The following is a 24,481-nucleotide window of genomic DNA, read 5'->3' as shown; positions in this document are numbered from 1 at the left end:
ATGGATGGATGGATGGATGGATGGATGGATGGATGGATGGATGGATGGATGGATGGATGGATGGATGGATGGATGGATGGATGGATGGATGGATGGATGGATGGATGGATGGATGGATGGATGGATGGATGGATGGATGGATGGATGGATGGATGGATGGATGGATGGATGGATGGATGGATGGATGGATGGATGGATGGATGGATGGATGGATGGATGGATGGATGGATGGATGGATGGATGGATGGATGGATGGATGGATGGATGGATGGATGGATGGATGGATGGATGGATGGATGGATGGATGGATGGATGGATGGATGGATGGATGGATGGATGGATGGATGGATGGATGGATGGATGGATGGATGGATGGATGGATGGATGGATGGATGGATGGATGGATGGATGGATGGATGGATGGATGGATGGATGGATGGATGGATGGATGGATGGATGGATGGATGGATGGATGGATGGATGGATGGATGGATGGATGGATGGATGGATGGATGGATGGATGGATGGATGGATGGATGGATGGATGGATGGATGGATGGATGGATGGATGGATGGATGGATGGATGGATGGATGGATGGATGGATGGATGGATGGATGGATGGATGGATGGATGGATGGATGGATGGATGGATGGATGGATGGATGGATGGATGGATGGATGGATGGATGGATGGATGGATGGATGGATGGATGGATGGATGGATGGATGGATGGATGGATGGATGGATGGATGGATGGATGGATGGATGGATGGATGGATGGATGGATGGATGGATGGATGGATGCGCATCACTAGAAAACGGCTAAAGATAATCTAATGAAAATCGGTATGCAGAGTCGGGGAATAAGTCGCTACCATCTAGGCCATAAATAATTTTATTCACACTGATAGAAATGGTCGTTTAGGTGAAGGTCGGAAATTTAATTCTTAAATATTTACGTTATTAGTGGTCCTATCTCAATGAAAATTGGAATGCATAGTCGGAGAATGAGCCACTGTAATCTAGGGTATAAGTCATTTTATTCACGCTGAGTGAAATGGTAGTTTAGGGAAGGCCTAAAATTCAATTCTCAAATATTTATAATATTAGTGGTCGTATCGATAAATACTACATAACCAAAGTTATATAGAATTAAATTTCCCACCATTTAAGTCTTATAAATTTTTACCGCACCGACTGTAATACACAGATATTCATTAATTTTTAATTTTGTTGCTAAGTCCATATCAACGCCGAGTCACGAGAAAATGGGTTAACAGAATTTAATGAAAATCGGTATATAGAGTCGGAGAATAAGAAACATCAGTCTAAACTATAAACAATTTTATTCACCCTGGATGAAATTGTACTTTAGGGGTAGGGGCCTAAAATGTAATATTTAAATACCTATGTTACTGGTCCTATCGAAAAGTATTACATAACAAAAGTTATAGGGAATTCAATTTCCGATCATTTATGTTGTAATCAGTTTTACCGTACCGACTATGGTAGGAGTGGTATTTCAGAGTAGGAAGAAAACTAAATGTGAAGGCCTACAATATCGAAAGCGCATAACATTGATCAACAATAATATTACATTGACCATTGTTTGTTGTGATGTTCTTTGTCTCTTATGCTGCCTCTCAACTCCGATAGATGGGATTACTGCTGCGTACCGAGTATAACAGTCTGACTGAATACTGGCGGGAAATAGCCGGGGAGTTGGAAAACTTTCTTCTTTAGCATGCTATTCCTCTGATTCATACATTTTCTGATACAGCTGGTACGTAACACAGTGGTTCATCATAGTATTCCAGCTATTCGATCCCTACTCTGACGCGCTGTTTTGAATGAGCAGTGTGGATACTTAAGGCAGAGGCTAACTTAGTACACATTTAAAGTCAAATTATCAATAAATCAATAATAAGAGGCCCAAGAGCTATTGGTTTAGCTGTCAAAGGACAGGAATGAAATAACTTCGTTAGTTAGTTAGTTAATTAGTTAGTAGTAGTAGTAGTAGTAGTAGTATGGCCGGATCTAGAATAACAATTTAGGCCTATTCCAAATTATAGTACCACAATTCACTAAATAACTCAAAATTCAACCCTGAAAAGACGCGTTTCTTAAGAAAAGCTTCTTCATCTTCAGTTTTATTAAATTCTACATTCATTTCATTCCAAATTAGCAGTGATAAGGGGGTTTCTCCTCTGGCTTGGAGGAAAAAGTTGCCTCCAAGTCAGATAGATTTTTGCGCCGCCGATTCATCGGGTACTCCTAGGAAACAGATTAGTAAAAGGGCATAGTTTTTGCCCTTGGAGTCTTGACTATTCGACCCCTTCCCGCCGAAAAATACTAAGAGTGTTCACGGATCATGGCTGTCTGCGGCTTTGATCATTCCAGCTCTGGAACTTTGGACTGTTAGATCGGCAGCGTAGTCCTGTTCGTTAAAAGTGAGAAAATGTGTGTCTTTCATTTGACCGAGTATTTCATATGAAAGCATTGAATTTGATCGTGATATTCCTAATGACGTCATTGTAATGATTTATATTCATTTTAGTTGGGAAAACCACAAAGGCAGTCTTTCTGAGGATGTAAACATGCAGGTGGAGAGTGAGTGTCTACCATTATAATGAAAACTCCCCAAACTGATTGTTACTGATGATAGGCAAGCGGGCCTACCATTAAAAGGAAAATTCCCTAACTCAGTCTTTATATGAGAAAAGGCGTTTTGTGACTTCCCGTCGTGTTTTTAGGGTAACGTTAAGAGCTATGCAATTTAATACAATCTTGCTCACAACATGTACACTACCTAACCTAGAATTCTGTATGCGACGTAAAATTCCGTAGCGAAGCACGGATACATCAGCTAGTTAATTACTAAAATTAATATAAAACTTTCCCCATGAGGAGGCTTGCACAAGGGCAACGCATAGCAGCTACACAATCACTATATCTTCCAAGTCATGGGTGAATTTTCTATAATGTGCTAGATAGAAATAACAATCACAAGGCTCGGAAATACATCTGGAACATACCATGATGCACAGCTCATCAGATGCTGTATAGATGACTGCGGAGTATAGTTATTTTACCTCGTACTGCAGCGAAAGCGATGTCCTGAAGTCGTGTCCGGTTAAGACCAAGAGAATCCCACAGCTGCGCGAGAAATTTACGGATTGTGCCTTGAGCACCGATCATGAGTCCATGGACGGAGATGTTGCCTAATGGAATTTATTTATAATAGTTTACTAGGTTACGGTTGGTTGGCTGGCTGGCTGGCTGGCTGGCTGGCTGGTTGGTTGGTTGGTTGGCTGGTTGGCTGGCTGGCTGGCTGGCTGGCTGGTTGGTTGGTTGGTTGGTTGGTTGGTTGGTTGGTTGGTTGGTTGGTTGGTTGGTTGGTTGGTTGGTTGGTTGGTTGGTTGGTTGGTTGGTTGGTTGGTTGGTTGGTTGGTTGGTTGGTTGGTTGGTTGGTTGGTTGGTTGGTTGGTTGGTTGGTTGGTTGGTTGGTTGGTTGGTTGGTTGGTTGGTTGGTTGGTTGGTTGGTTGGTTGGTTGGTTGGTTGGTTGGTTGGTTGGTTGGTTGGTTGGTTGGTTGGTTGGTTGGTTGGTTGGTTGGTTGGTTGGTTGGTTGGTTGGTTGGTTGGTTGGTTGGTTGGTTGGTTGGTTGGTTGGTTGGTTGGTTGGTTGGTTGGTTGGTTGGTTGGTTGGTTGGTTGGTTGGTTGGTTGGTTGGTTGGTTGGTTGGTTGGTTGGTTGGTTGGTTGGTTGGTTGGTTGGTTGGTTGGTTGGTTGGTTGGTTGGTTGGTTGGTTGGTTGGTTGGTTGGTTGGTTGGTTGGTTGGTTGGTTGGTTGGTTGGTTGGTTGGTTGGTTGGTTGGTTGGTTGGTTGGTTGGTTGGTTGGTTGGTTGGTTGGTTGGTTGGTTGGTTGGTTGGTTGGTTGGTTGGTTGGTTGGTTGGTTGGTTGGTTGGTTGGTTGGTTGGTTGGTTGGTTGGTTGGTTGGTTGGTTGGTTGGTTGGTTGGTTGGTTGGTTGGTTGGTTGGTTGGTTGGTTGGTTGGTTGGTTGGTTGGTTGGTTGGTTGGTTGGTTGGTTGGTTGGTTGGTTGGTTGGTTGGTTGGTTGGTTGGTTGGTTGGTTGGTTGGTTGGTTGGTTGGTTGGTTGGTTGGTTGGTTGGTTGGTTGGTTGGTTGGTTGGTTGGTTGGTTGGTTGGTTGGTTGGTTGGTTGGTTGGTTGGTTGGTTGGTTGGTTGGTTGGTTGGTTGGTTGGTTGGTTGGTTGGTTGGTTGGTTGGTTGGTTGGTTGGTTGGTTGGTTGGTTGGTTGGTTGGTTGGTTGGTTGGTTGGTTGGTTGGTTGGTTGGTTGGTTGGTTGGTTGGTTGGTTGGTTGGTTGGTTGGTTGGTTGGTTGGTTGGTTGGTTGGTTGGTTGGTTGGTTGGTTGGTTGGTTGGTTGGTTGGTTGGTTGGTTGGTTGGTTGGTTGGTTGGTTGGTTGGTTGGTTGGTTGGTTGGTTGGTTGGTTGGTTGGTTGGTTGGTTGGTTGGTTGGTTGGTTGGTTGGTTGGTTGGTTGGTTGGTTGGTTGGTTGGTTGGTTGGTTGGTTGGTATTTCAAATGCAATTACATATTTTGTGCTTTTGAATGGTTTGGATATGCTCATTTTCCTCCTGAAATAGCACAATAATTACGACCATTTTTTAAGTTTCTTCTTTAATTGTTGTTGGTTTAAAAGTGTTTACAATAGGCGTTAAAGATGAAGATGGTGACATTGATAAGCTGTTGGGTAGTTTCTCTTCTAGTTCGGGTGCGTCCCGAGATGTTGCAGTTGAAGAGAAAATAAGGAAATATTGTGATGGATACCTGCAGTACGGATTAGTGCCTTGAACAACTAACGACAGCAACTTCGTTATATTTAATTTTCACCACCGCATTGTACTCGAAATAAACTTCCAAAGTATTGGATCTTGTTCTTTAGTACAAATCGATCCGTCGATCCGTATTGATAATGTTTTAGGAGAGTAAGAGGAAAATCATCCCCCATTCCAGACAACACTAAAATGGAATGACTATAAATTAAATCATGTCCATGTTTATGGTACCGGTTTTGGCCTTCAGGTCATCCTCAGTCGTACAATTCAAAGTCGGCGATTTGATATAATTTGATTTTGATTTTGATTTTGATTTTTATATTGGTATTGATATTGATATTGAATTTTATTTAGGTTTTTAATTATTAATTTTTAATTTATTTTATAGAGTAGAATAGTAGAATAGGCAGGCTGGTAGAAAGAAAGAAAGTACATGAGCACACGAATAAGGGAATGAATGGGTGATTAGCCAACTGTAGATCCCTCCCCCCCCCCCCCATGGCACTACAGACCTTGAAGGGCCTTGGCCTACCAAGCGACCGCTGCTCAGTTCGAAGGCCTGCAGATCGCAAGGTGTCGTGTGCTCAGCGCAACGAATCCTCTCGGCCGTTATTCTTAGACCAGGGCCGCTATCACACCATCACATAGCTCCTCAATTCTAATCACGTAGGCTGAGTGGACCTCGAACGAGCCCTCAGGTCCAGGTAAAAATCCCTGACTAGACCGGGAATTGAACCCGTGGCCTCCGGGTAATAGGCAAGCACGCTATCCCTACACCACGGGTCCGGTAGCCAACTGTAGATAGAGAGAATAAATAAGCAGCGACTACATAATATATAGGCCTACATGCGTATTTTGGATAGTATTCTGTTAAACCGTGTAAGTATTGAAAATATTTTTTTAAGCAAGGGTGTAAGGAATATTTTAAATGTACATCAAATAATACTAATATATTTTCTGCTCCTAATTTCCAGGTGTGGGCTCAAATCATCCGTTATCCAACAACTAAGATAGCTAAATTTGTTCACTTGTTGGATTTGTTGACCTTTGTGTTTCCGAGTAGCTCTACTCATTTCTCTGTCGAAAACCACCAGTTTTGCATTTTTCTAGTTGAAACTTAGACACCATGCCTTCCTCAAATATAGTAAGTTTGTCTAAGAGTAGTTGCAAGCTTTCAATATCACTAGCAAAGGTAAAATTTCATTAGTCCCTCAACAAGTATTGATATATTTTAAATGACGGGTAAGGGTGAATAATTAATCTATATTTATAAAAGATAAAAAGACACTGGTTGTTATAAGCTACATAATAACAGCATATTACATAATCATTTTGGACTAATTATTTTTACCGTAACACATACTAAATATTTGTGTTCGTTTAAAACTGGAAACAAAAACAAACACAGCGAACACTTTCAAAATGCAGTCAAGATATTCACGGGAGGAAATTCTGAACTAAACGTTATCAGTTCACCTATCAACAGGTAACACTGTTATGTACTTTAGTGACATCCCATCACTAGAAGTGACAATCGCAGAGGGGCTGAATAAAAAAATAAAAAAAATAAAAAAAATAGGACGGACATAACTCCATTTGAAAGCAACGAGACTCATTTGTGAGTGAAATCAGGCAAGCAGTGCGACATCGCCAGACCTGCTCCCATTTGAGATTCAGTCCGCAAATAAATGAGAAACATGGTATCGGTGATGAGGTACACTCCATCTAAGCCCATGTCACGATTCGTGTCAAAGAGCAGGCACCAATAAAGAAAAAAATGGAAAAAAACAACTTCAATATGATAATGTGTTCGCTGTTGCTTCCAATAGCGGGTTAGGAAAGATACGCCCGAGATGATGATATCACGTACTGCACGAGTGTGCTGCGGGTATCAGATACCAAGGCGTCCCGTTCCATGGTATACTGTAGTATACGGGATGATCGTGACTTACCACATAGGCTGCCATGACAAAATTATGTCCCGATTATGGCTTTCGATTATCAGTGCACCCAAATTTTCATGTATAACGACAACAAGCTATCCGTTTCTCAACTGCATGTAACAGTATACAGGGATGTGGCCGGTCTTTGCAAAAGTTATGGCTTGATAAATGTGTATTCATTTTAACATACTGACTATGTACGACGCCTAATTATTGGGCTCCCCTGTCTTTCCGTATTTCTAAACGCATTTTACAACACAACGTTTCCGAATGTATAGTTTCCGTGGTGGCATTACGAATATAAATCAACGTTTACAAGGGAAATTCATTCGTCTCCTTGGCTGAACGGTTCAGAGGGCACCGTCTTTAAGTTCCAGCAGGGTCAAGGATATTATAAATACACCCACGGTATCCCCTGCCTGTTGTAAGAGGCGACTGAAAGGGACGACTCCGGGATGATGGATTTGGAATATTAAGATTACATGCGATTAGTACCATTACGTGAGGAACACCATGGGTCTACGTTACCTGTGATTAGTACAATAATATGAGGAACACCACGGGTCTACGTTACCTGTGATTAGTACCATAATGTGAGGAACACCAAGGGTCTACGTTACCTGTGATTAGTACCATAATGTGAGGAACACCATGAGTCTACGTTACCTGTGATTGATACCATAATGTGAGGAACACCACTGGTCTACGTTACCTGTGAGTAGTACCACTATGTGAGGAACACCACGGGTCTACGTTACCTGTGAGTAGTACCACTATGTGAGGAACACCACGGGTCTACGTTACCTGTGATTAGTACCATAATGTGAGGAACACCACGGGTCTACGTTACCTGTGATTGGTACCATAATGTGAGGAACACCACGGGTCTACGTTACCTGTGATTGGTACCATAATGTGAGGAACACCACGGGTCTACGTTACCTGTGATTAGTACCATAATGTGAGGAACACCACGGGTCTACGTTACCTGTGATTGGTACCATAATGTGAGGAACACCACGGGTCTACGTTACCTGTGAGTAGTACCACTATGTGAGGAACACCACGGGTCTACGTTACCTGTGATTAGTACCATAATGTGAGGAACACCACGGGTCTACGTTACCTGTGATTGGTACCATAATGTGAGGAACACCACGGGTCTACGTTACCTGTGATTAGTACCATAATGTGAGGAACACCACGGGTCTACGTTACCTGTGATTAGTACCATAATGTGAGGAACACCACGGGTCTACGTTACCTGTGATTGGTACCATAATGTGAGGAACACCACGGGTCTACGTTACCTGTGATTAGTACCATAATGTGAGGAACACCAAGGGTCTACGTTACCTGTGATTAGTACCATAATGTGAGGAACACCATGAGTCTACGTTACCTGTGATTGATACCATAATGTGAGGAACACCACGGGTCTACGTTACCTGTGATTAGTACCATAATGTGAGGAACACCACGGGTCTACGTTACCTGTGATTAGTACCATAATGTGAGGAACACCACGGGTCTACGTTACCTGTGATTGGTACCATAATGTGAGGAACACCACGGGTCTACGTTACCTGTGATTAGTACCATAATGTGAGGAACACCAAGGGTCTACGTTACCTGTGATTAGTACCATAATGTGAGGAACACCAAGGGTCTACGTTACCTGTGATTAGTACCATAATGTGAGGAACACCATGAGTCTACGTTACCTGTGATTGATACCATAATGTGAGGAACACCACGGGTCTACGTTACCTGTGATTAGTACCATAATGTGAGGAACACCACGGGTCTACGTTACCTGTGATTGGTACCATAATGTGAGGAACACCACGGGTCTACGTTACCTGTGATTAGTACCATAATGTGAGGAACACCACGGGTCTACGTTACCTGTGATTAGTACCATAATGTGAGGAACACCACGGGTCTACGTTACCTGTGATTGGTACCACTAATACTACTATTACTATTGGCTGAATGGTCAGCGTACTGAACTTCGTATCAGAGAGCCCCGGGATCGATTCCCGGCCGGGTCGGAGATTTTAACCTTCATTGGTTAATTCCAATGGTCGGGGGGCTGGGTGTTTTTGCTGTCCCAATATTCTGAAGCTCACATACCACATGTAACACTACCCTCCACCACAATAACACGCAGTTACGTACACATGGCAGATACCACCCACCCTCATAGGCTAGAAATAGCCACACGAAATTATTACTACTACTATGTGAGGAACACCAAGGGTCTACATTACCTGTGATTGGTACCATTATGTGAGGAACACCAAGGGTCTACATTACCTGTGATTGGTACCATTATGTGAGGAACACCAAGGGTCTATATCACCTGTGATTGGTACCATTACTTGAGAAAAACAATGGGTCCTCATTACGTGTGATTAGTACCACTATGTGAGGAACACCATGAGTCTATGTTACCAGAAGTTTGGGAACTGTGATTAGTATCACTATGTGAGGAACACCATGGGTCTACGTAACTGTGACTGGTACCACTATATGAGGAACACCATGGCTCTGAGTCACCTGTGAGTATTACTATTATATGAGAAATACCATGGGTCTGCAATACCTGTGAGAAGTACCATTATGTGATAAACGTCATGGGTCTACTCTACCAATGATTAGTACAATAGTGATGGGCCGGTGACCTGGATTTTAGACCCCTTTGGAGAACAAGCATCATCTCAGAAATAAGGCATTGTGAGTTGGATCTACTAATTGTTTTGAATTCACCGTCATTCTTCAACATTGTTCGTTTCAGATTCTAGTCAGTGGGTACATTTTGAAGTTTTAATTATCGTTATCGTCTCATTTCGTTGTACCTCCTACTCTTAGCGGCCGATGACCTACCTGTTAGGCCTCTTTAAATAACAAGCATCATCAGCATTATGTTACAAATAGTTAATTCGCTTGGTTGGAGGACTGGATGTAAATCCATGGCAATAACACGCAGTTTTCTATACACAGCAGATGCTACCCGTTCTCAGCGGAGGATCCGTCTTTCAGGGGCTGCACTAGGATTGGAATACCTAAACCCGATGGCACAACAGCCCCGAAGGCCTACATATCTCTACATACCTCTCTGCCGTTATTCTTGGCTCTCTAGACCAGTCCAGCTATCTCGCCGTCAGATGGCTCCTCAAATGTAATCACGCATGCTGAGTGGACCTCAAACCAGCCCTCAGGTAAAAATCCCTGTCTGAGCCTGAAATTGAAACCGGGACCTCCAAGTAACAGGTAGGCGTGCTACCCTTACACCGTGGGGGCCGGCAGGCTAGCAATAGCCACACGAAATTAAATCATTAATTAATTGGAAAGATTGTAACATACGGTCGCTTCACGCTTTAAATTAAAGGGTTACGTGTTCCAAATCAGACTAGTGTGGTGGTGTCACTCCAAACTGCTACATCTGTGAGTTCCTTTGTAGAATTCCATAACCATATAGAAAAGAGAAAGTACAATTACGTGAGGAATAGCATGGGTCGACGTTACCTGCGATTAGTACCATTATATGAGGAACACCATGAGTGTGTGATTAGTAACATTCAGAGAGGATCGCCATGGGTTTATATTACCTGTAAAGTTACTGTGTTGTTATGTCAAGAGTATTTATACTGGATACTGGCCGCACTTACGCGATTGCAGCTATCGAGCTCGGTCCTTTTGGGTGTTATGTTTCGTAGCGCAAAAATAAGCATTTCGATGTAGCAGAACTTGCAAGTGTGCACATGAATGCGCGTGCCATTGTCGTAAATATGGAGTACTTTTTTCCCAAACATTCTACCTATCGCAGAGGTTTAAATCGAGTGGCAGCTGATATTCCTCCAAATATCCGTAAAAAATCTTAAAACATAATTCTTATTGTGCGTAGGCTGCTATTGCAAATATGCCCAACGATGTTGGCAACAGCATTCACAACTTCTTGCCCATTCTTTCTTCTCCACCCCCCCCCCCGTGAGTGGGGGACGCAGACGAAGAATACACCTGTCTGTCGTGAGGGGCGACCAAGGGATGATGGATTTTCAACCACGAAATTACCTGTGATTAGTACCATCACACGAGGAAAACCATGGGTCGACTTTACTTGCGATTAGTGCCGCTATGTTAGGAACACCATGGGTCTGTGATTAGTATTAAAGGGGAGGGACCGGGCGAGTTGGCCGTGCGGTTAGGAGCGCGCAGCTGTGAGCTTGCGTCCTGGAGATAGTGGGTTCGAACCCCACTGTTGGCAGCCCTGAAGATCGTTTTCCATGGTTTCCCATTTTCACACCAGGCAATTGCTGCGGCTGTACCTTAGTTAAGGCCATGGACGCTTCCTTCCCATTTCTAGGCCTTTCCTTTCCCATCGTCGCCATAAGACCTATCTGTGCCGGTGCGACGTAAAACAAATAGCAAAATAAAAGTGGATGGATCGCTGTTGGTTTACAGTATCCGTAATTCGTACCACTACATGCGAAACACCGTGTATTTACGTTACCTGTGATTAATATCACTATTTGAGGAACAGCATAGGTCTACGTTACCTGTGATTAGTACCATTGTGTGAGAAACCCCATGCGTCTAGGCGTTGCCTGTGATTAATGCCACTATATGAGCGACACTGTGGATCTGCGTTGCCTATGATTAGTAACACAATGTGAGAAACACCACGGTTCTGGGCAACTTCTGTGATTGGTACCACTATGCGAGGAACACCATGGGTCTGCGTTACCTATGAGTGGTGCCATTATATGAGGAACACCAAAAGGTCTGCGTTATCTATGAGTAGTACATTACCTGTGCTTAGTACCACTGTTTGAGGAACTCCGAGAGTCTACGTTACTTGTGATTAGTACCGCTATATGGGGAACGCCATGGTTCTATTTCACCAGCGGTTATTACTATTATGATGGGCCAGTGACCTGAATTTTGGACCCCTTTAGACAACAAGCATCATGGATTTAGGATTTTGCTTTGGAAGCAGTCTCTTGTCCAGTTTATACCATTGTCTTAAGTTTTTTTATGGGAAGGTCGAATCCACGGTGTGTTTTAAGTAATAATCATGGGACATAGGCTTAGACATGAATGTTTTGATGGAAATTTTTGAACGTGAAATACTTGGAAAACTTCTTCGTGGAAGACCATGAAAGACATTCACGATGATATGCATCAGTTATGCAGATGCAAAACGTACTGCATAGAATCGACCCAGCAAGAGAAGACTCATCGCAGGGGCAAACCAGTCATTAGACTGAATTACTTTAAGAAGAAGAATCATTGTTCATAGTCGTCTTTTCCACGAACCTACTACGCTGGCGTAGCGGGGGGCGAGGTGATACTCCCACGTGGCCGCCCCAGGTGGCGGATAGGTGCGGTCCTAACCGGCTTCCCGGCGGACTTGAGGGAAATGAAATACCTCTCGCGGACCAAACACACTACCCCCTGCGGGTGGGGGCCGCACATATAGAATACACCCGCGGTATCCCCTGCCTCTCGTAAGAGGCGACTAACAGGGACCCAAGAGGCTCTCAACTTGGGAGTGTGGATTGGCGACCACGGGGCCCTTAGCTGAGTCTTGGTATTGCTTCCACTTACTTGTGCCAGGCTCCTCACTTTCGTCTATCCTATCCGACCTCCCTTGGTTAACTCTTGTTCGTTTCCGACCCCGACTGTATTAGAGCATTCGAGGCCTAGGGAGTCTTTCATTTTCACGCCCTTCGTGGCCCTAGCCCTTCTTCGTCCGTCACTTCGAAAACCGTCTTCTTCTTTTTATCCCTTCTTCTTTCTCTCTCTCTTTACCCCCTATGGGTGGGGGACGCAGACGAAAAATACACCCAAGGTATCCCCTGCCTGTCGTGAGAGGCGACTAAAAGGAGCAAGCAAGGGAAGATTGAATTAGAACCATGAAACTACTTTTGATTCGTACCAACACGTGGGGAAGACCATGGGTTGCCTGTACTTGCGAGTAGTACCACTATATTAGGTACGAAATAGGTTTGTGATTAGTAGCAGTAAGAGGGGATTCTCCTGTGGGTTTCCAGCACCCGTGCGTCATACCCATGTGAGCAACACCGCGGGTCTGGGCGTTGCCTGTGAGTTGTACCACTATATGAACAACACCGTGGGTCTCCGTTGCCTGTGATTAGTACCCACTATGTGAGGAACACCACGGGATGTGTGGTTAGTACACCTAGGTGAAGAAACTCATCGGTTTGCGTTGGCTAAGAGTGGCGCCATTGTATGAGAAACACCATAGGTTTGCGTTACCTATACGAAGTACAATACTTGTGAGTAGTACCATCTTGTGTGGAACACCGTGAATCTCCGCTACTTTTGATTAGTACCCCAACATGACAAATACAATGGTTCTACTTTACTCGCGACATGTACCATTCTGTGGGGCCTTAGAAGTGGATTTTGCACCCCTTTAGACATCAAGCATCGTGCTTTATAAATGGTCCCTTGGTCAGTAATACTATTATTTACGATTTTTTTGAGTCTGATCCACTGTTTTTTTTGTTTGGTTGGTTGTTTTTTGTTTTTGTTGGGTTCATGTCCATCCAATCATTCTTCATGACATTTTTTATTTTATTTTGATCAGTGGATGAATTTGACCTTTTTGTTTTTTCATTTTGTACCATTAGGGGTCGATGACCTCGATGTTAGGCCCCTTTTAACAACAATAATCGTCATCAACATCATCATCATCATAGTCGTCCTTTTGAATTCTAGTCAGTTGATGGATTTTGGAATTATATAAACTTTCAATATTGTGAGTTTGACCCGCTGATTATTTGAAATTCATATTCAATCATTCATCATCTTGTTTTGAATTCTGGAATTTTGGAATTTTAACTGCCATTATGTTTCAACTTATCTCGTACCATTCGGGGCCGCTGACCTTTAAACAATGAGCATCATCATCATCATCATCATCATCATCATCATCATCATCATCATCATCAACAACAACAACAACAACAACAACAACAACAACAACTTTTCTTCACTAGTGGTGCTAGTGTCCTCAGAATTTATCTTCGCAATACATGAATCATCACTGAGGTCCTAATGATGTCGACCAGTGAAGAATGCAATAAATCCAGAGTTCAGTTCCGATTGTCCATCTCCCTTCAAACTGAAGTGTTTCCTCGGCTTCTCGCCAATAACCGCTTCGAACTCCGCAGCCATCTTCTTAAATAAAATGCTTAACCGTTTTAGAATTTGAAAATGCGTATTTTTATGGTAGAAAAATATAATTCGCCATCAGCGGGAATTAAATCCAAAGTGTCTTGTTGTGAATACCGATGCAGTACCTCTGAGCTACGTTGTCAGCTTACGGTTTTTTATAAATCTCTTCACGTGAGTTTAACATTTGCAGTCGATTTATTTACTTGTTCAGTAGATATCCGTGTTCAATCGTGTACATAATTTTGAGTGTGTACCCACGAAACTAAAGGAACATTAGAGTCTGAGCCCCAGTCCCGATTAGTGAACTGCACGCGTCACAGTTACACCATAACTTAACTCTTCCCATTTCTAAAGGATGATGACAAAATTAACACCGGTGGGAAAAATGTTGTAAGTATTCGTTTGTAAATCAGGGAACTGTCGACTGGAATTCATTACCTGCAGCACTTTTAGAGCCTTTTTACCTAAAATGCTTCAAGAAAAAGCTCCAATAACTTATAAACTCTCCTACTAATGGCTGAATGGTCAGCGTACTGGCCTTCTGTTCAGACGGTCCCGGGTTCGACTCCCGGCCGGGTCGGGGATTTTAACCTTCATTGGTTAATTCCAATGGCCTGGGGGCTAAGTGTTTGAACTGTCCCAACCTCTCTGCAACTCACACACCACACATAACACTATCCTCGACCGCAATAACGCGCAATTACCTACACATGGCAGATGCCGCCCACCCTCATTGGAGGGTCTGCCTTACATCGGCTACCCTCGACTAGAAATAGCCACACCAAATTAAACCTTATAAACTTCGTGCCAATTTCTATGTGATGGGAAATGTTTAAGTAATCTGCGAATTTCTACATGATTGTGTGGTAACTGAATGTTTTGGCTTATATTTTGTAACGGTGTGTGAATTTCAGGGTACCTGCATTTCAATTGCTTTACGATACATGTAAAGTTATATCTTATAGGTTTGTTTGTCCAACTCTTGTCCAGTTTCTCTATGGCATCAGGTATGATGTGAGATGAGTTTGTCGTGGCGGGATTTTATGAACGGATGCCCTTCCTGACGTCAACCTCATCAGAGGAATTAATGAGATGAAATGAATGCCGTGATATATAGTAGTAGGAAGGGACATAGCCTACTCCTATCGAATAGCACCAAGGGGTTTGCTCAAGGCTTAACTTCCCCAACCGAAGGATAAATCGCCATCAAAAACGTCATATGCTCTTACTCCATATGAGCACTGCGGAGAGGTTTGAAATGAAATGCAGGCTTTTGGCACGCAACGAACTGATTAGAAATTGTATACCACCACCTCCCCTATCATACCGGCCAACAGTTTGATGATCAAAATTTGACCATCGGGACTCGAACCGGCTAACCACGGTGTCATATCGTTCAGACTTCAACGTCTTAACGAAAATGGGCACCGGGTGGGCAAAGTGATATATTATAGGTATTTTCTGAAAATTCTGAAGTAATTGGTATGGGACTGATTGTGACATTTGTATTACATACTCGTACAAAAACTTTAAATTTTCATGTATTCCTTTTGTTTTCGTTTTCATGTCTTTATTTATTCACTTATCTTCTTTCGTTATATTTTCTTAACATAACTCCTTGTAATATGAGGTAGATTCAAAAAAATATGTTAACAAGAACTCGCACGGAGAAATCCTATTTTATACGCAGTTATAAGGATAAGCAGCAGTAGGAAATTCATACGCGTTAATAACGAACATATTCAACATTTATTGTCCGATCAATTGTTTCAAAGGCAGACCAAGACAGTGATGTCGGCATGGAAGAAATCTGTACCTAGTTCCTGTTGCCACGTCATGACGGCATGTGGAACGACCGTATCGTCCCCGTTAAATCGCTTACCACTCAGGTGTTTCTTCAGCGGCCCGATGGGATACCTTGGTGTCTCTAGAAACTGTAAAAATCCAGTCAGTGGAACTTGAATGCTAAATGAGGGAAAGAAAAAACGTTTTTAACAATTCCTACTTGTAAGAAATGATTCACGGGTGACTCGTTGTTAAATACCATTGCCATTTATGTTCGACTTCAAGACTGTAGTACCAATTTGCTTGCAGACTAAAAAGACAGGATAAAAGCCTACCTCCCATGTAACCACCGAGTAGTATCGTATAGCTTTCATAGGAGTGAAAGTGTTAATTTGCATCGTTTTAAGAACATGTTCCTTCGGTTCATGGGGTCGCGGGTTCGAATCCTGGGCGGGCCGCCCGAGATTTTAATTTCGCTTGGTAAAATTGCGTCGCTCGGGGCTTCGTATTTGTGTTCGTCTTAATAAACATCTTCATTTCCACCAAATGAATCACACTACAAGCCACTACAGAAATATCCAATAGTATATACATCCCTCCACGTAGGGTTGGCGTTAAGAAAGGCACCCAGCCGTAAAACTGGGTAAATTCTGTACAGAGTGCCGACATCAGGTAAACAGGAAAAGGCCAGTATGAAGAAGATAATCGATAAAAACAGTTTACAATTCGAATAAATATAGGCCTATTATTTAAAATGGAATATGGTAAATTTGTGTGAAGGGATTAGATTGAATAAGGGTGGAGAGTAAAGCATTGGCTGAATGGTCAACGTTGAGGCCTTCGGTTCACAGGGTCTCGGGTCCGGTTCCTGGCCGTGTCGGGGATTTTATTCGCGTCTGATTAATTCTTCTGAACCGGGGACTGGGTATTTGTGTTTGTCCAAACATTTTGCTCTTCATACTTAGACAATACACTACACCACCAACCACCACAGAAACACGCAATAGTAATTACGTATCTCCACATAGGTTTGGCGTCAGGAAGGGCATCCAACCGCAAAACTGGACCAAATTCACCCACGACCCGATAGTTGCGGGAAAATGCGGTAGAAGAAGAAGAATAAGAAGAAGAAGAAGAAGAAGAAGATGGAGAGTAAAGATTGAGGACGTACCATGTTGCGGGCAATTAGAGCAGGAGTCGCATATTTACATTCTTGTAAGATTTTCTGATGTTGTCAATAAGAAAATAGGACATGAACTACAGTACTATCACCTCAATGTTTGCCATAGCAAAACTAGCATGTATAGTTTTCTTACTACCGGCGAGGTGGCCGTGCGGTCAGGGGCGCGCAGCTGTTAGCTTACATCGGGGAGATAGTGGGTTCGAACCCCACTGTCAGCAGCCCTGAAGATGGTTTTCCGTGGTTTCCCATTTTCACACCAGGCAAATGCTGGGGTTGTACCTTAATTAAGGGCACGGCCGCTTCCTTCCAATTCCAAGGCCTTTCCTATCCCATCGTCGCTATAAGACCTATCTGTGTCGGTGCGACGTAAAACAAATAACAAAAAAATGTTTTCTTACTGCAACAGCCGTGGCTCACGTTAGACGCTTTCCTTGTCGGAGGGAGGAATCACATGCAATCAATAATAGAAGGACTGGCGAAGGAAAAAAAGAGATCTACAGGGCCCTAATTTGAGAGCCCCTGGGTATCACAAGTTGTGGTTATTTTCATAAAAATTAGTTCGTATTTGACACCCGACAAATGTTCATGGTGAGGAATATCGAATTAAGTGTTATTTTAAGTGTCAGACACATTTGCCATTTGTATTTCAATGTAAATTATTTTTATCACCTTGCCTGGCCATTAGGTTTGGAATTGGTTGTACCAGAGGAAAGTCGTATCTCGTAATCTAAAGTCCAATTAACTTGCATTAGTTAGGTGCAGAACTCGTTCCTCTCAAGCTAACCATCCATTAGTTCCGTAACGTTGTCCAGCCTCGACGTTTAACATGCGAGAGAATTCCGAATGGGACAGACTGTAATATAATTACTGTCACAGGCACATCTGCCTAATGCGTCGTAACCGGACGCCGGCAAGGCGCCTTCTCCCCTTCCGCTTCACCCGTCCAGTGGTCTGGCGATCGGCCATGGTCCGGAACCGCTTCTTACGTCACCGCGAAGCACAATCCGTCTCCGCTGACGACTCACGTCACGGACACATTGATCCAAGGCTTCGGCTGTCCTTCCAGTTTTTGTTCACACTCTCAACTCATCAGAGCGAATTTCTATTACACCTGATGGACGTAGTGATTGTATAGTCAAGAACACGGAATCGTGCCGACTCATCTAGTTTCGTATTTGATTTATTTGTTTGCAGAATATCCTCAGCACTTTTTGGACACAACAGCCCCTTGATGAGCTAGTGTCTTTTTGACTTCAAGCAAGTCCGCGCACACTAATGCTAACCTATGAAAAAGGGCAGATTTTGGTGAGAAGAGCTGTGTAAAGAAATTTCAGTGTATGAAACGCACTTACATGTAAAGTGTGTCTACACCAGATCTGTGCAGCTGTACTCCCTAATATCAGTAGCTCAGTGGCTCTTACTGGTACTGGCAAAGTAAGGTTGACCGTGGCAATGGTGGTTGCTATACTCATATTAGTTATATACATTTTCTTTACGTTAGATTAAATATGATTTATTAGGTTAACATTTGTACCATTTCTTCGATAACAAACCCCTTATAACAATTATAATTGAAATATAACTAAATGTAATGAAAATGCGTTAACCTGTATCGTTCTTTATTTACATTGTCATAAAAGATAAATTGTGTCCAAAATTATATGCTAACTCTTTAGCCTAAATTATTAGTTGTTTCATTCCAACGAAAATGTGTCTTTCAAATATCAATAAGTTTAAAATTAATAAAATTCTTATTTCAGCTCTTTCTTTCTTTCTTTCTTTCTTTCTTTCTTTCTTTCTTTCTTTCTTTCTTTCCTCCAGGGTTGGTTTTTCCCTCGGACTCAGCGAGGGATCCCACCTCTACCGCCTCAAGGGCAGTGTCCTGGAGCGTGAGACATTGGGTCGGGGTTTACAACTGGGGAGAATGACCAGTACCTCGCCCAGGCGGCCTCACCAGCTATGCTGAACAGGGGCCGTGGTGGGGAATTGGAAGGAATGAAGGGAAGCGGCCTTGGCTTTAAGTTAGGTACCATCCCGGCATTTGCCTGGAGGAGAAGTGGGAAACCACGGAAAACCACTTCCAGGATGGCCGAGGTGGAAATCAAACCCACCTCTTCTCAGTTGATCTCGCGAGGCTGAGTGGACCCCATTCCAGCCCTCGTACCACTTTTCAAATTTCGTGGCAGAGCCGAGAATCGAACCCGGGCCTCTGGGGGTTGCAGCTAATCACACTAACTAGTCTAACCACTACACTACAGAGGCGGACTTATTTCAACTCTATCTGATTTAAACCATTTATTTTCTGTAAATTACTAACTAAACAGTGGAACAAATTTTTAAAATCATTTGTTAAACTCTATTTTATGTGACTTTATAGATTATTATCACTATCATTGCAGTATTTCTTTTTGTTTTAAATTCCCCTTGCTCGTTGGAGCCCTATACGAAGGAAATAAAATGTGTTCATTCTCTTAGATAGTGCGCCTCCGTGACTCAGGCGGCAACGCGTCGGCCTCTCCCCTCTGGGTTCCGTGGTTCAAATCCCGATCACTCCATGCGAGATTTGTGCTGTACAAAGCGGAGGCAGGACAGGTTTTTCTCCGTGTGCTCCAGTTTTCTCTGTCATCTTTCATTCCAGCAGCACTCTCCAATATCGTTTCATTTCATCTGTCAGTCATTAATCATTGCCCTAGAGGAGTGCGACAGGCCTCGGCAGCCGGCCCTGTTCCTATCATCGCCGCAAGATGGGGGCTTCATTCATCCTATCGCTGACCCGGTTAGTGACTGGAAAACAGGTTGTAGGTTTTCATTTTCATCCTCTCAGATAGTCACAACTTACCTATAGGGGTAGGCAGCCAATCAAGTCAGCGGAATGGCTGGACCAGTTTAAGGGGTTCAAATGGGTGGGTTGTAAAGTTTCCATTAACCAAATCCACTGTTTCTTATATCGGCATTATTCCATGCACTCGACTGTAATTCACCGTCGTCCATATCTCAGGAGGAAGAGAATTTAATTTCGTGTGGCTATTTGTAGCCGAGTGCAGCCCTTGTAAGGCAAACCCTCCGATGAGGGTGGGCGGCATCTGCCATGTGTACGTAACTACGTGTTATTGTGGTGGAGGATAGTGTTATGTGTGGTGTGTGAGTTGGAGGGATGTTGGGGACAGCACAAACACCCAGCACCCAGGCCATTGGAATTAACCAATGAAGGTTAAAATCCCCGACCCGGCCGGGAATCGAACCCGGGACCCTCTGAACCGAAGGCCATTACGCTGATCACTCAGCCAACGAGTCGGACAGGAAGAGAATGAAATTCGTGTAGTAGTAATGAGGGTTGTTTTAAGAGAAAAATTTAATTAAAGAAAAAGTACTTGATAGTTGGGATTATTGATTTAGGGAATCATCAAACAGTGTGATGATTATAGAATTTTGTCAGACTCCTTGGCTGAATGGTCAGCGTTGATGCCTTCGGTCCAGAGGGTTCCGCCTTCGATTTCCGGCCGGGTCGGGGATTTTAATCGCGTCTGATTACTTCTGCCTCGGGGACTGGTTGTTTGTGTTTGTCCCAACACTATCATCTTCATATTCAGACAACACACTACACTACCAGGTACCCCCCGTGGGTGGGGAACGCAGATGAATAATACACCCACGATATTGCCTCCCTGTCCTAAGAGGCGACTAAAAGGGGCGACCAAGCGATGATTGTGTTGAAATGTCGTGTGGCTTTTAGTGCCTGGATATCCCAGGACGGGTTTGGCTCGCCAGATGCAGGTCTTTCTATTTGATGCCCGTAGGCGACCTGCACGTCGTGATGAGGATGAAATGATGATGAAGACAACAAATACACCCAGCCCCCGTGTCATTGAAATTAACCAATTAAGGTTAAAATCCCCGACCCGGCCGGGAATCGAACCCGGGACCCTCTGAACCGAAGGCCAGTACGCTGACCGTTCAGCCAACGAGTCGGACGATGATTGTGTTAGAACCATGAAACTACTTGTTATTAGTACCTTCACGCGCGGAAAATCATGGGTCGCTTTTGGTACCAGTATGTTAGGTACACAATGGGTTTGTGAACAGTAACAATAGTGGATGGGTCACTACTGGTTAACAGTACCCTTGATTAATACCACTATATGCGGAACACCACGGGTTTGGACGTTGCCTGTGATTAGTACCATTGTGAGAAACACCACGGGTCTGGGCGTTGCCTGTGATTAGTACCATTGTGAGAAACACCACGGGTCTGGGTGTTGCCTGTGATTAGTACCATTGTGAGAAACACCACGGTTCTGGGCGTTGCCTCTGATTAGTACCATTGTGAGAAACACCACGGGTCTGGGTGTTGCCTGTGATTAGTACCATTGTGAGAAACACCACGGGTCTGGGCGTTGCCTGTTATTAGTACCATTGTGAGAAACACCACGGGTCTGGGCGTTGCCTGTGATTAGTACCACTATATGCGGAACACCACGGGTCTGGGTGTTGCCTGTGATTAGTACCATTGTGAGAAACACCACGGGTCTGGGCGTTGCCTCTGATTAGTACCATTGTGAGAAACACCACGGGTCTGGGTGTTGCCTGTGATTAGTACCATTGTGAGAAACACCACGGTTCTGGGCGTTGCCTCTGATTAGTACCATTGTGAGAAACACCACGGGTCTGGGCGTTGCCTGTGATTAGTACCATTGTGAGAAACACCACGGTTCTGGGCGTTGCCTGTGATTAGTACCATTGTGAGAAACACCACGGGTCTGGGCGTTGCCTGTGATTAGTACCACTATATGGGGAACACCACGGGTCTGGGTGTTGCCTGTGATTAGTACCATTGTGAGAAACACCACGGGTCTGGGCGTTGCCTCTGATTAGTAGCACTATATGAGCGACACTGTGGGTCTGCCTAGCCTGTAATTAGTACCCACTCTCTGAGGAATACCACGGGATAGTACGAGTCCCTATGACCAGTACACTTACGTGAGGAACACCATGGGTTTTCGTTGCCTACGAGTGGCGCCATTATGTGAGAAATACCATAGGTCTATGTTACCTGTGAGACGTACAATACTTGTGAGTAGTACCATAACGTTTGGAACACCGCGAGTCTACGCTACTCTTGATTAGTGCCACAACTTGAGAAATACAGTGGTTCTACTTTACTAGCGGTAAGTACCATTATGAGGGGCCGTTGACCTGGATTTAGGACCCCTTTGGACAACAAGAAACATCGATTCAGAATTGTGCTTGTTAGCATTCCCTTGGTCAGAAATACCATGATTCTACTTTAATAGCCGTAAGTACCATTATGAGGGGCCATTGACTTGCATTTTTGGACCCCTTTGGACAACAAGAATCATCGATTCAGAATTGTGCTTGTTAGCATTCCTTTGGTCAGAAATACCATGATTCTACTTTAATAGCCGTAAGTACCATTATGAAGGGCCATTGACTTGGATTTTGGACCCCTTTGGACAACAAAATTCATCGATTCAGAATTGTGTTTGTTAGCAGTCCTTTGGTCAGAAATACCATGATTCTACTTTAATAGCCGTAAGTACCATTATGAGGGGCCATTGACTTGGATTTTGGACCCCTTTGGACAACAAGAATCATCGATTCAGAATTGTGTTTGTTAGCAGTCCTTTGGTCAGAAATACCATGATTCTACTTTAATAGCCGTAAGTACCATTATGAGGGGCCATTGACTTGGATTTTGGACCCCTTTGGACAACAAGAATCATCGATTCAGAATTGTGCTTGTTAGCAGTCCTTTGGTCAGAAATACCATGATTCTACTTTAATAGCCGTAAGTACCATTATGAGGGGCCATTGACTTGGATTTTGGACCCCTTTGGACAACAAGAATCATCGATTCAGAATTGTGCTTGTTAGCAGTCCTTTGGTCAGAAATACCATGATTCTACTTTAATAGCCGTAAGTACCATTATGAGGGGCCATTGACTTGGATTTTGGACCCCTTTGGACAACAAGAATCATCGATTCAGAATTGTGCTTGTTAGCAGTCCTTTGGTCAGAAATACCATGATTCTACTTTAATAGCCGTAAGTACCATTATGAGGGGCCATTGACTTGGATTTTGGACCCCTTTGGACAACAAGAATCATCGATTCAGAATTGTGCTTGTTAGCAGTCCCTTGGTCAGTAATACTAATTTTTCAATATAGTTTCTGGGAAGGTGGGACATTGCGGTTCGGATCCGGTGTTCGTTTTAAGTTCATAATCATTGTCCATCGTCATCTTTTTGAATTCTAGCCAGTGGATTAATATTAGAATTATTTTTAACTTTCAGTATTGTGAGTTGGTTCCGCTGATTATTTTAAATTCATATTTACCTTTTCATTTTTCATCATCACGTTTTAAATTCTAGTCAGTGGATGAATTTTTGGATTTTCTTCTCATTTCGTACCATTAGGGGCCGATGACCTGCATGTTAGGCCCCTTGAAACAACAATCATTATCATCGTCGTCGTCATCATCACACTACCAGGTTTCTTTGAATTATCTCAGAGATGTCCATTTTAGAACAATAACAGTTCCTACATCAGTGCCTCAGTTTGGTTTTTATATTCTTCATATATGTAGGTCACTAACAATATTTATATGTTTAAAGCTCTCTTTGTTTTTTTGATAATCTTTAAATATACTCTTTGATTCACTAGTAATTTCCATGTTTGCAATTCTTTCTTCGGTTTGTTGCTTTAGAGATGTCCTTAGTCGTTTATTGTTTGTGTTTGTTTTGTTTATGGATATCACTTTTTTCGTCACTAACAAGGAAATGTTCCTAACTTAGATTTTTGTCTCCTTTCAGAGAGGTCACGAGTGTAAAGCCACCCAGCGGGTGAGTGGTCCCGTTCGGCTCCGAGTGGGTCCTTGCCGCAGCCGTAAGCGCTTCAGACCAAAGTTCTGCGGCATGTGCGCTGGCAACGGACAGTGCTGCGAGCCTCAGCTCAGCACGACCATCAGGGTGGAGTTCTGGTGCCGACGGAGCACTGCAGAAGCGGTTCTGGCGCTGTCACAGCCAGGATCCTCGTTCTGGGTGGCGGAGAGCCAGCACGAAGCTGAGTCGTCGCACCATCACTGGCACACTGTGATCTTCAACGTGCAGTGGGTGCTAAAGTGCCACTGTGCCAGCACGTGCAGTACTGATGACGGAGGAGGAGGAGGTGGAGCTGTAACCGCGCCGGCTACCAACAGTGACGGTGAAGTCATCCTGCACAGAGTTCATCGGACGGCGGCTCCCTAGCTAGTCACCCCGCCGGGGAGCGCGGTCGTGCGTCCCTCCTGAGTGCCTCCAGGACTGTGGCCTTCCTGGCAACTGACCAACCGTACAGTGCCCGCACGTTCCAAACCCCAATTATCCACCAACAAACACTAAGTACTGCCACTTATTTGATTTACGTTTTAAATTTCTGGATTAGTAACCGGGGGCCTTAATACTCTCTCACAACCTAGATAGCTCATGATATTTTGTTACACGTGT

At 43.6% G+C, this 24,481-nt stretch overlaps 1 protein-coding gene across 1 annotated transcript in view; it reads left to right on the top strand.

The window, feature by feature from the left end:
* Positions 1-24,244, top strand: part of Ccn — a 1,015,103-nt gene extending 990,859 nt beyond the window's left edge. Inside the window, exon 6 of the mRNA XM_067148009.2 lies at positions 23,810-24,244. Coding sequence (XP_067004110.2) covers positions 23,810-24,244 — 435 coding nt within the window. The remainder of the gene's footprint in view (positions 1-23,809) is intronic.
* Positions 24,245-24,481: the final 237 nt, after the last annotated feature.

This window comes from Anabrus simplex, chromosome 5 (assembly GCF_040414725.1).
Source record: "Anabrus simplex isolate iqAnaSimp1 chromosome 5, ASM4041472v1, whole genome shotgun sequence".
Lineage (NCBI taxonomy): Eukaryota > Metazoa > Arthropoda > Insecta > Orthoptera > Tettigoniidae > Anabrus > Anabrus simplex.
Note: the sequence above shows the minus strand (reverse complement) of the source record. Positions and strands in the feature narration are given on the sequence as shown.